The following is a 13,490-nucleotide window of genomic DNA, read 5'->3' as shown; positions in this document are numbered from 1 at the left end:
CTCCTCTCCTCCAGCCACTCCTGCGCTCCTATGCTCAAAATAACAAACCCAGAGCATGGCAACAGCACCAGAAGACAAACAGATTGGGTTATTTATATAATTATCTACAGGGTGCGATTTGTTGGAAAACTAGAAGGAGGGATATGTTTCAGATTTTGCAATATCAATGGAATTACATTGAACTGTGATTAAAATCATGTAGAAAAAGTGGTAATATCGAAACCAGAAGGGGGGACAATCCCCCTCATCCCCCCCTACAAATCGCACCCTGATTATCTATCTATCTATCTATCTATCTATCTATCTATCTATCTATCTATCTATCTATCTATCTATCTATCTATCTATCTACCCACCCATCTACCCATTCATCCATCCATCCATCACAAAAGACAACAGTCGTGGTTTCAGTCATAGTAGTAGACTTTATCATCAAACATATTCACTCTCTCTTTCAGCCAATTTCGGACAGAAATAGCAAACAATAACAACATTACAGCAGAGTAGGCAGACGTGGATTAGCAGAAAGGACCTGAGGAGGAGGAGGAGGAGGAGGAGGAGGAGAAAACCAAGAGAGGCAGAAGAAGAAAAGGGGAGAAGATACAGAAGAAGAAGAAGAAGAAGCTAGCCACATCAAAAACATTCACATAATTCCCATCCCATCCCAATCTGCAGCTCATCAGTAATGCCCAACCTGGCCTGTATATTTATATATTATATTATATCTCTCTTTCCCAACAGTGTCTACGTGTGCCTGAACAAAAGTGCTCCCACTAACCATCTCAGCCCGAGGACTGTGTATTTTGGAGGAAAGGCTGATATGAGGCATATAAACCATTATTATTGTTTTTGTACAGTTTCCAGTAAATAAGACTTCAGAAATGAAGACAGTATCTGTAGCGGAGTCAAACATTATTTGTGCACCCTTGCAAACAGTCATTATGGGTGAAGAGGGCTTTTATAAGATTTTTTTTGGTGTTTTCTTGGAACAGTGATGGCCAACCTGGACTCATTAGTTACACTCCAGTGCTACATATTCCAAATAATCTACTAGGTTCCAGGTAGACAAATGCTGAGGCACTCAAGGTTGCAATTCAAAAAAATGATAAAAATTTGGCTACATTGCCTACACGTTTCGGCCCTTATGGCCTTCTTCAGGGCGTATCATGCGCCCTGAAGAAGGCCATAAGGGCCGAAACGCATAGGCATTGTAGCCAAATAAAAAAAATAAAAAATAGCAACCTTGAGTGCCTCAGCATTTGTCTACCTGGACCAAGTTTGAGAGCAACTGCACTGATGAGCACCAAGGGAAAAAGGTGAAGACCCAGATGCACTCTAATTACCTGTGTGTGTTTAACCTAGGTTCCAATTCAACCAGGTGTTCATTCACCCAGGCAATCAACACCTGGACAGGTAAAACCAGGTCATTTGGAATATCTGGCACTAGATTGCAAAGGAACGAATACAGATTTCCAATCACTGGTAATGTGTTTTGTGTCAGGGTCGGGGTCTTGCTGTTGGAAGACATACAGTGGCAACACCCAGACATTACAGGTTTTCAAAGTTGAAGCAGTTTTGACATTCTTATGAATACAGTTTTATTTTCGATTAAGACATTTTTTGCCAGAATGCATCAATTAATGTTTGGCACTGTCCACTACACCATAGGTCCTGAAAGTGAGAGTGAAGCAACATCCTGATTGTAAAATAAAAAGTAATAATAACAATAACAGCACAAAGAAAAGAAACAACAACAGATATATAATATATAGTATAGTAAAGTTAAAAAAAAAACTTGTCAAGCATTCTACAGGCACTAGAAATAAATGCAGCTCTCTATGAGGCAATGTGCAAAGAGAAGAAGAGAATGCGAACACAGAGAGCAAGAGAGCTGTAGATGATGACGAAGATGATGACTACTATTGGTGGGGGGGTGTTAAAGTGGTACTGTCCCATTTTTGGAAATAAGCTTATATTACACCTCACCTTGAGTTAAATTCTTGAGTCTTACTTCCCCCCTGCACTTCCTGCCGTTCTCTGAGTACAGCAGTGCAAAATTTACCTCCAAGCTAGCATTTAACATTGAGTTGGTAGGAAGTACAGGAGAAAAGTAAAACTCAATAACTTAACTCAAGGCGAGGTGTAATATAAGCTTATTTCCAAAAATGGGACAATATCACTTTAAGGTTTAAGGGGTCAAAGGTCATATTGGTTCATTCATTTTGGAGTGAGGTGGGGGTGGCGATGGAAAGGGGGCTTTCAGTTGTGGGACAGGAGATGAAAATTACAGTATAAACATAATCCTGGATAACTGGCGATACGTGGCAATATTTACAGCACTATGCAATATGTACATTGGGGTCTCTCCTCCGGTGCCTCACTCATTACCAACAATCACACTCACTAACACTCTCTCTCTCTCTCTCTCTCTCTCTCTCTCTCTCTCTCTCTCTCTCTCTCTCTCACTCACACACACACGTACTGTACATGCACACGCATATTCTCTCTCTCTCTCTCTCTCTCTCTCTCTCTCTCTCTCTCTCTCTCTCTCTCTCTCTCTCTCTCTCTCTCTCTCTCTCTCTCTCTCTCTCTCTCTCTCACAGACACACACACGCACACGCGTGCACGCACGCACACGCACACACCCTAGACTCGGAGGGAGTATTTTGGAATTGGGAGGATAGGGGAGGGATTCACATATAGGGCTGGGGTCATTGTTATATCCGATCGTTTCTCAGTCCACCGTCCAGTGTCAATGTTCCAAATCTGAGAAGAAAATGTACAGTTAAGAGATAAAAGATTTGCAACTATTTAAACATTTTATTAAAAAAATCTAAGCAACACACAACGCACGCGCCTGAACATCAGTTCTAGAAACACATGAACACTGGAGGCCTTAGGCACAGTATACGCATAGAATACATTACACAATATAATTTTCATGTGATCTGATTGTGATTTTAATATTTTCTATGATTTTTTCACCATTTACCCCGTCATTTCTATTTCAAATCTTTTTTTTACGGTGAAAAGCATTTCAAAGTATCACACATTTATGTACATTCAAAATTGTTTTTAAGTAGAAGATAACAACACAAAGGTTAACCTACATATAACAACAGACAACAAAGACCGAGAAAGCAAAAAGCAAAACCCAGCCCCCACCCTCACACAAATACACAACACACCCTGGGACTTCCTTACGTATTACGATGATGAGGCAATCAGATATTAATATGAATGAACAAACAACAATCAATGAATGTGTTGGAGAAGGGGATACCAAATCTCCTCCAATTTCTCCAGTCTGTCGGATAACACATACCGTATTCTTTCCAGGTGCAAATGTCGGATCACCCCGTCATTTCTGACCTATAGGCCGCTACCTTTTTCTCATGCTGTGGCTTACACCATTTTTTTGGCTTATGGTTTTGTTTTGTTTAGTTTCTAAGGTGACTTTGGGTGTTCTCAAATGCACAATGTAATAAATAAAAATGATAATAATATAAAGGCACACTGGCATGTGTGCATAACGTACCGTTCCAGGAAGTGATTGTTTTCTGCCAGCTCCTTCACCACTCCCTCCATCTCCTCCTTCAGTTTCTTCATCCTGATAGGGAAGTGACAGGCCACTCATTAAAGGAACATTGAGCAATTTTTAATATGTACCTTGCCCCTCCAGAGGAGGTTTGGCCAGACACTGAAATGATTCCTTCAGTCTGTTTGACAGAGTAATTACATTACATTACATTGCATTTGGCAGACGCTTTATAACCAAAGCGACTTTCAAAAAAGGACATAATCATAGCCAACTTCGCTAGCAGAAACAAAGAGCACAGGAAATGTACAGAACAACAAGTGCAGATGCAAAATTGATTAACAACTGATTGATTAACAAATCAACTGGGCAGGCAATAACAAACAAACATTAAACTTTCATTTGATTCTGACTATGCGCCACAAGGTGTAAAAAAGGTGGCCAGTAGCCATATAGGGGGCCAGGTTGCCGCCCCTGATTGCAGATCTTCCCAACTGCTCTCGGTCTGATTTCATGGGAGCTCAGAGTGATTGATTATTGGGCTCCTGTCGACTCTTAAACCAAAATTGACATTTCCCTCGTCCAAAGGGAGCAAAAACAACTTAAGAGAATGGTTACGATTTTATTCCCTTTGCGCTCAACGAAAACTGGGTCAAAAAACATGAGAAAAGTGGGTCAAAAAAAAGTGAAACCCTGAAATCTCTACATCTCATCTGATGTGAATCATATGTGTGATCTCACTTTTATTTCTGGCTCCTCCGCAGTGTGTTCAACACCAGATGTGTGAACTGCACTTCCTGATAGAGCGAGGGAGGGAGGCATGGTGAGGTGTCAAGAGGAGAGGGGTGGTGGCGGCCACAGTGCATTGTTGCTATTAAAGCAGTGGTTCCCAAACTTTTTCAGCTGGGAACCCCCCAACACGCCATAGCTTACCAATGGATTTCTAGCAATATTAGCTAGGCAATTTTTTGTCCATTAATATTGCTAGATCTTCCATTTATTGTTTGTCTGCTAATATTGCTAGAAATCCAGTGTTGGGGAGGGGCATGTTTAACTTCTGACTGCCTTACCAGGCTATATAAGGAGGATTATATCGAGGCATTGTTCACACGCTTTTAATCATCAAACATTTCTAGATGATCATGTCAACAAAGATCACAGTACATGGTGTAAAAAAACAACAAAAAATAACTTTCAAAAAGGGCATTTTTCTTGTTCAGGAGGGCAAAGGGGCAGGTGCTTTACACCACCTCGTCCCTATCTGTGCATGTCTATGCTACCCGATTAAGCAAGACCAGGCATGGTCCTAGAGTACTCTATAAATCTTAGATTATATTAAGACTGCATTTTTTTATTGTGTGGGTCTCAGGAAAGGGTGGAGGCGGGGGTAGGTGGTGGTGGTGGCTGCCGCAGAGCTTCATGGTGGAACGTATTAAAAAGGACCCATGGTCTCAGGAAAAGTAGGAGGGAGGCTGCGGGGTGAGGGTGGGGGTGGCCGCAGTGCATGATGGGTACTCACCCGAGGGTCATCTCCACCAGTGTGCTCTGGCTGAGGTACGCCTGAGGCTTCATGCCGCCAGAGATTAGGGGCATGATCTTCTGGGGTAATGGCTCTTGGAGCTGTAGATGCACGCACACAGACACGCACACATACGCACGCACGCACGCACACACAGACGCATGCGCACACGCACACAGACACACGTGCGCATGCACACGCACAGGCACGCACACGCACAGGTGTGGTAGACATACAGGAGGAGAACATTTTATCCATCACCATCATATACAGAAGGATAATGTATACTAGTACACACCACCGCACACATGCACTAAGTGTGCACGAATGCCAGTTGATGTGCTGAATTAGCCATACAAATACCAGACAGGAGGAGGCATTTACAATACGTACATAGAAACTTCCAAATCTATCACCACATGCACGCACACACATGCATGCACACATTTTGGATTGACTGTTTAAGGTATTTGTTATGCAAATATAGCCTCCTTGAATTGCAATTACTTTCCACAGATTTCTGCTGTGATATTTAGCAATTTTTACTTCAACTTTTGAAATTTGATGGCAATTAAGTTCCCAAATCCTTCCATATGTCCTGTGACTAGCAAAGCATTGGCGGCACAGTTATGTTTTGATAACCCCACAAAACGTTATGTGATGTGATCAGGAAGTGCTTGATTTGATACTTTGCTATATTGACAATTACTCAGTGTTGCAGATTGAATATCCAAATCATGTCTTTGTGATGAACAAAGTTGACTTTGATCAAGATTACGATCAAAGTTTTACAAAGTCAACAAAATCACACATAAGGGGGTAGTGTCTAGTTTTGAAATTTTGAAAAAAGAAACAGAACAAACAAAAACGTAATATTAGGGGTTGGCATTCAACGCATGGGAATAAACCACATATTATTACGTGTCTGACATTCAATGTGATAAAGGGCACCGGATCCCCACTGCTGATGCACATGATAGAATAGAGCTCAGCAGTAGGAACAAGCAAGAGGCGTTTCTCATAGTGAGATGTTGACCGAGTCAGCCGAAAGAGAACCGTCTCTGAATGCATGAATGAATATGCGCGGGCACACACACACACACACACACACACACACACACACACACACACACACACACACACACACACACACACACACACACACACACAGACACACACAGACACACACAGACACACACAGACACACACAGACACACACACACACACACACACCTGAAGGACAGTGTACACTGAAGCAGACTTCCTGGTCAAATGCTGAATACACAGCATTTGCACAAACACACATAAGAGGTGCTGACTTTATACAATACACTGCATTTATTTACACAAACACACACACACACACACAAACAAACAAACACGTACGCACGCGCATGCACACATACACGCACGCACACGCACACACACACACCTTGTAGACACACACACACTTTGTAGAAACACACAAACGTGCACACAAATGCACCTTATAGACGTGTTGCACGCACACACACACACACACACACACACACACACACACACACACACACACACACACACACACACACACACACACACACACGTACACACACACACGTACACACGTACACACACACGTACACACACACACGTACACGTACACACCTTGTAGACGTGCTGCATGAGCATGGTGACCTCCTGTTCCATGTTGATGAACTGGCCGTTTAGAGAGGACAGCTGCTTCCTCACGTGGTGCACCTTCCTACAGTACGCAGCAAAATAAAGCACAATGTCAACACAAGACACAAACAACACAACCAACATCACAAACAAACAAAGAAGGGGCCTATACTACAAAGCTGGTTCGGGATAAGTTAAGGTTAAGTTAAGAGGTAAATCATCTAATACAAGAGCGTTTCTTAAGAAAATGATGATTTACCTCTTAACTTAACCTTAACTTATCCTGAACCAGCTTTGTAGTATAGGCCCCATATAACAAAAAATCAAAACACAAAGAAAAACACAACCCTTGGTGAAAACACAAACACAAATGTAAACACAAACAACACAACAAAAAGGTAATAAAGACACAAACACCACAAAAAAACAACAGGGGCCTATACTACAAAGCTGGTTCAGGATAAGTTAAGGTTAAATCATCTAATACAAGAGCTTTTCTTGAGAAAATGAGGACTCCAGGCTCTTCTATTAGATGATTTCCCTCTTAACTTAACCTTAACTTATCCCGAACCAGCTTTGTGGTATAGGCCCCAGAAATGACAAATTGCAACATAAATAAAAAAAACATCAAGATAATCACAAACACAAATAAATACAAATGAACAGAAAATGTGAACAACATAAACACAAACACAGAAAGACAAAAAATAAAGGCAAAATTCAGCCTTGTCCTCCAGATGAGTGGTAGAGAACTTCAAAGTGCAAAACTATGGCCAGTAATTACAATCTCTTGTACGGTACTTAATTTTCCTTCTCAAGCGTGGTGTGTTTTAGGGACTTTTTTAGGGATGGAGTTTTACCGTACATATACATCCTTCTTTCCCTGGTAAAGTGCACTGTATTCAAAGTATATTTGATTCATCATCCTAGTGTTATGTTAAAATATTGTATGAAAGTAAGTACTACAATAATAGAAATATAAGAAGCCATTCAATGTGTGTCTGTACGTGCATAAACCTCCTTTTACTCTAACTTTTATTTCTACAAACGGCCCTCGAGGATCCGCACCCCTGGAATAAGGAAATGGCAGTAGGTTCTTCTAATACCAGATTTACAGCTCCATCTCTAGGTGCAAAAAAAATAAAAAAAATCACAAACTCACACTGCTTCATCACGCTCAGAGGCAGAGGCACTGCACTCCCTCCCAATAAACACACACACACTTGCCACTAGCAAGGTACCAGCTCCCTTCACAGCTCAGTGACACACACACACACACACACACACACACACACACACACACACACACACACACACACACACACACACACACACACACACACACACGCACGCACGCACGCACGCACGCACGCACGCACGCACGCACGCACGCACGCACGCACGCACGCACGCACGCACGCACGCACGCACACACGCACACACGCACACTGTATATCCTCTGACTGATGAACCTGCTCATAAAAATTCACTGCACAGCAAGCCAACCCCACGTCAGCCTTATCTGTGGCCAGGTTACCACGGCAACGCTCAAGTAGTCTGGAGAGTCCCTCAGAGAGACAGAGGAGTCAGAGAGCTAGAGCTCACACACACGCACGCACGCACGCACGCACAGCTTAAGCCTGTCTGTCTGTTAGTGACTGGGCACATTAGCATCTTCGGTGCCTAGAAGCATTCAACCATTAGCGTTCAATTTAAATTCAGACAGGTTGGCTTTGCTGTAACACACGTAAATTTGATAGGACACTGGATGGAGGCTACTCTTTAACTTTTTTTTTAAATGTATGTGTGAATATACATATATTTATGTATGATATTGTATGTGGGCTACTCTTGAACTTTAAAAAAAAATCTATATGTGAATATACGTATATTTATGTAGGATATTGTTGTATGTGGGCTACTCTTTCACTTTTTTAATCTATAGAAGCTAGCTACTGTATGTTTTTAGACATGTCTTCAGTCGTGCATTGTTGTGCTAGTCTGTGTGTCTGTATTTGTGTTTTTGGGCCGCACTTTATGTTTGAAAGATTTTGGTTATGTTGATGGGGCTTAGTATATCACAGGGACATCACTGCAGGAGACAAATGGCTGTTTGCTTATTAAGTTTGTTGTTGATGGTGGGGTGTCTATAATGTCATCCAATCTTGGACCATCCAAACCAGTTCACAGAGGCCATACAGTACAGGGGTGGTGTGTTTGCTTGTTAGTTAGTTTCTTGCTGAAAGTGAGAGAGAGAGAGGTGATCGGGGGGTGGGGTATCTATAACTTATCCGTTCTTGGACCATCCAAATCAGCTAACAGAGGACATACAGGTACAGGGATGGTGGTGTTTTGCTTGTTGTTAGTTAGTTTCTTGCTGTAGCTGAAAGTGAGAGAGAGAGGTGATCGGGGGTGGTCTATACCTCATCCATTCTTCGCTCTTGGAGATGAAGAGCCGATACTTCATAGCGCACTCGTCTGTAAACAGAGCCCGAGCCTTGGTCGCATGCAGCACCAGCTTTTGCCTGAAGAATGCATGAGGCAAAACCACGTTACTTTGTTATCGTTACATTAACGCGCGCACAGCAATGTGTTAAGCCTGATTCAGACTGCTCCTTCAGTTGCAGGACACGTATTGTCAGCAGGGGGGGGAGCGGCAGATCAAGTACCCAAACAGCCACCACACCTCCTCTTTTAGCGCTGAAACGACCCCTTGCAGCAATCAATGCATATTTCTCCCAGGCTGAATTGTCCGTAATCTGCCTCTGTCCACCCGCTGACAGTACGTATCCTTCACCTGAAGGAGGAGTCTAATCAGACCCTTACGCGCGCACAGCAATGTGTTACAGTACAGTGAATGCATTGCGCACAGTATGTCACTGACTGTGGCATGTTATGCAAAGAAAAGTAAAAAAACAGTGGAGTGTTTTATACTAAATAAATGCTCACAGTAATGTGTACAGTGAATGCGCACAGCAGTAACGCTGGCGCGGTCGGTCACTGACTGTGGCATGTTAGGCAAAGAAATAAACAGTGAAGTGTTTTACTTGTAGTATTGTGCACAACAATTATCGTGCGCACAGTATGACAGTGACGGCAGCATTACATGTGTATGCCAAAGAATAAAATAAAGACATAGAGGAGTGTCATTGCATCGCATGTGGCCAATGCAACACTGAGAAATTGGGCATCAAAACGTGATTTGAAATAGAAAAAAACAATTATGTGCACTCTTATATGCACAGTACATCTCTGAATGCAGCATATATGCAAAAGAGACAGTGTGTGTATTCCGTGTAAAATGCACTCCGTGATGTGCACAGCGGTATGCTATAACAGCATGTCTCTGAGGGCGGCATATATGCAAAAGATTAAGTCTAATTACTCATTACAATGCACACAGTATCTGTGTCAGTATCACTCTGACTGTGGCATAAGTGCAAAGGAAAGAAAGTTTTACATGTTTACATGTACAGTAGGTCTCTGACTATGTGCAGAAGAATTGTGCAGAAGAAAGTATAAGAACAAAAAGTGAAGTGTATTGCATTTCATTGCATGTTGCCATGCAACGCTGAGAAATTGGGTACTGGATCGGATAGGGAGTTTGGTCATACTTGTCAAATTTGTGGATCTGTTCTTCGTTATAAGGGAGACCTGTTGGAGACAACAAAAAGGGATACGGTCAAGTGGTTCATTTGCACAGCATTTCAAATTCTGACAGGGTGTAAAACCACATGGATGCTATATGCAAAGAGTGACACTGATATGCAGTTAACTGATTTAGAAAACCAGATCGGTATCTGCTAGTGATGTTGGCTATGATTATGTCCTCGTTTGAAAGTCTCTTTGGTTATGAAGCCTCTGCCAAATGCAATGTAATGTAATGCCCGTAATATTGGCTGTTCAATGTCGAGTTTGTTGATATTTCTCTCTTGTGATATCGACAATGGGAGAGAGCTGGCATTTGCCATTAGTGAAGTGTGACCACTATCGTTTATCTTCAAACCTTGAGTCTTCTTATACGATACATAGAAAATACACCATAAATCTAAGAAAGACGGGCCTTTTCCGTTCGACATTCCCTCCTCCATTATATTTTAAACGGGTGGCACAAAGTGACGTATCAACCATCTTCCAAGAGCAGTAGTGATCAAAACATCCCTCCGACGCCACATAATGAGAGCAACTGGAACAAGTCTTACTGTAAGAATAAGTCTTACTGCAAGTGTGCCGAAACGACACATCTTTCTTAGATTTAATGCGGGCACTTCTTTTTATATGTCTGTATGGGTATTGTACAGGTACTCTAGGTGTAATGTATGCTTACTGTCTATGTCTAATTGTCTCTGTCTAATTGTCTATGTCCACACCTAAAGTCTACGTCTATGTCTGCATGGGAAAGTAAGAAACGTAATTTCAAATTCTTTGTATGACCAGTGCATGTAAAGAAACTGACAATAAAGCCGACTTGACTTGACTTGAGCCATGCACCTTGTCTTGTGACGTGCACTGAGCCTTTGCTTTGCATGTAACTGTGGAGTAAATTCTTTAAAAAATATATCAACATGCCGGTAAGTGGAGCCTCCACATTTGGCATTCAGGGCACAGTACTGGTCACAACGGTCAGTAAATTGTCATCACCAATAGAGGCAATAGGGAGGTTTAGGATTGAGTGGGCGGCTTTGCTTTTGCACACGTCCCCGTCGTTACTCACGTCTTTCGGCCTTGTCCTTTTTGAACTGATGGTAGATGGCAGTGATGGCATCCAAGAGGACTTTAATTTTCTCCACACTTCAGAAAAAACACCAGAGATACATTTAGCAGTAGCAATAATAACAACAATAATAATAATAATACTAGCAATTTAATCAGTTCGTGTACCTTTTATACTGTTGGCACACAACAATTTAGCGCAAATATGTCCACAGTCCACCCTTTCAAAAGCTATCGCATCAACAAGAAATATCTGTGGTGGCAGTAGGGGCAACACTATAATATCCCTCCAAAATTTACCAAAAGCCTATAAATATGCTTAGATATGGAAATGGGAAGCTGAAAATGAAAGGTCTTTTTAAAGGGGCACAATGTAGGATGACGTGGCTTGCGCAGTGCCCGTGGCATGCCTGTCTCAAAATCTACACAGTCATGAAAAAATGATGTTTGAATAAGCTCGCTGTGAGAATGTTATTCATTACAGAATGCCAGGAGTTGATACAAATCTGAATACGGTATGTAAAGCGACTTTGTATGAGAAGTGACCGAAATGTTTCCCACAACACTCGTAGCGGGCCGCTCTGTCAAAAAGTTACATTTGGGGTTCTCAGCAGACCGACTGCAAAAGTGGTCACGAGAGTCATCGTTCACTTACTAATGTGTAAGCATCGGCTGACTCGGGACAGTGATTAATTAAACGTTTAATCCTACACAGAGCCCCTTTAAAAATGAAAAATAAAAGTTCATGACAAGGACAGCAAAAAAGTAGGCATTAAAAGAGTGGGCTTACTTTCGGTCGTCTGGATGTGTGCCCACTTGCTGTGTCCAAGCGTCTGTCAGCATGCCCCCCGGCACAAACTTGTTTTTGATGTCCTGCATCGTCTGGTCCATAGAACTTAGTGAACTTGAAAGCTGAAAACAGCCACGCGCGCACACACACACACACACACAAACACAAACAAAATGTCTTATGTCTACTGTATGTGCTGTGTTGACCTGTGTCCCTGTCTTTATGTTGATTTGTATTATTTGGCGTCTGCTCTGTGTGTTTTCAAATACCTGCTACAACCTAATTTCCCTCTTGTGGACAAATGAATCGACTTGAACTTGAAAATGAATTCACTAGCACTGAGTCATTTATTTCCACAAAGTCACTGAGCAGACATGACCTCAGCTGGCGTCTTGCACTGACAAGTCCTTCAGAATGAGTAGTTTGGGTTACTGACTGCCATGCCGGGTCAATAATAGGATGTTGTTACTAGTTCTCTCCCGACTACTTTTAACTTCAATCAGCTGTGACCGATTCTAATTCAGAAACTTTATTTGGGCCAGTTGTTGGCATTTAAGGTTACCGATTTGTCATTGTGACAGGTCAAAATGGGAATGTGTTGGGGACACAAACATTTGTATCACTTTGGAGTAAAAACCGACAAAATGGCACTGGATTTGAGACAGAGTGTACTGTCTAAACTAACTAAACAAAATTAAATTAAGCAAAGACTGTGTAACTCACCCGCAACACTTTTTTGTGCATGTCTGAGATTTCATCGTATTCTGACGACGCCAGGTTGGCCTGCATCAGTATTTGGTAGCTGGGACACAGACAGACAGAAAAAGAGAGAATAACCATAACCATATGGGCCTTAATCACGTGACAGACAACACTTTTCAACACTGAGCATTCAAAGCAGGTTGCACCAGTGGAGTAGAAGTATACATGAAGAGTTCAGAGGCAAACCGCTCTGAAAGCCGTTATTAAAATGTGTAAAATTTCATTTTTAAATGGCATTTGCTTGGCATTTTGGGGGGCTTATCAAGCCTCTGTTGGTTAACAGAAAATGGAAACTTGTCTGACGTGACAGGGAAAAAGGCTAATTGTGCACCTTTGATACCAATCAAATGCTGATCGATGCTGCCGATGCTGATAACAGAGACTATAGCTGGGGGTCAGCTGGGGACTGTCTAGACATCTTTAAAATAGTTTGTTTGGTCTTTATATTACATAGATTTAAAATATTAATATTTAAGATAGAGCAAGAGCGAGAGAGAAAGAGGTACATA

General features: G+C 41.9%; 1 protein-coding gene across 1 annotated transcript in view; it reads right to left on the bottom strand.

The window, feature by feature from the left end:
• Positions 1-2,139: 2,139 nt before the first annotated feature.
• The window catches only part of tbk1 (TANK-binding kinase 1), a 53,904-nt gene continuing 42,553 nt past the window's right edge, over positions 2,140-13,490 (bottom strand). Inside the window, exons 13-21 of the mRNA XM_063217238.1 lie at positions 12,943-13,021; positions 12,220-12,341; positions 11,431-11,507; positions 10,331-10,370; positions 9,140-9,241; positions 6,702-6,798; positions 5,058-5,158; positions 3,539-3,610; positions 2,140-2,766 (exon numbers count right to left, since the gene is read on the bottom strand). Of these exons, the coding sequence (XP_063073308.1) occupies positions 2,718-2,766; positions 3,539-3,610; positions 5,058-5,158; positions 6,702-6,798; positions 9,140-9,241; positions 10,331-10,370; positions 11,431-11,507; positions 12,220-12,341; positions 12,943-13,021 (739 nt within the window). The 3' untranslated portion in view covers positions 2,140-2,717. The remainder of the gene's footprint in view (positions 2,767-3,538; positions 3,611-5,057; positions 5,159-6,701; positions 6,799-9,139; positions 9,242-10,330; positions 10,371-11,430; positions 11,508-12,219; positions 12,342-12,942; positions 13,022-13,490) is intronic.

Source organism: Engraulis encrasicolus, chromosome 15 (assembly GCF_034702125.1).
Source record: "Engraulis encrasicolus isolate BLACKSEA-1 chromosome 15, IST_EnEncr_1.0, whole genome shotgun sequence".
NCBI lineage: Eukaryota > Metazoa > Chordata > Actinopteri > Clupeiformes > Engraulidae > Engraulis > Engraulis encrasicolus.
This window is presented reverse-complemented; position numbering and strand designations above follow the sequence as displayed.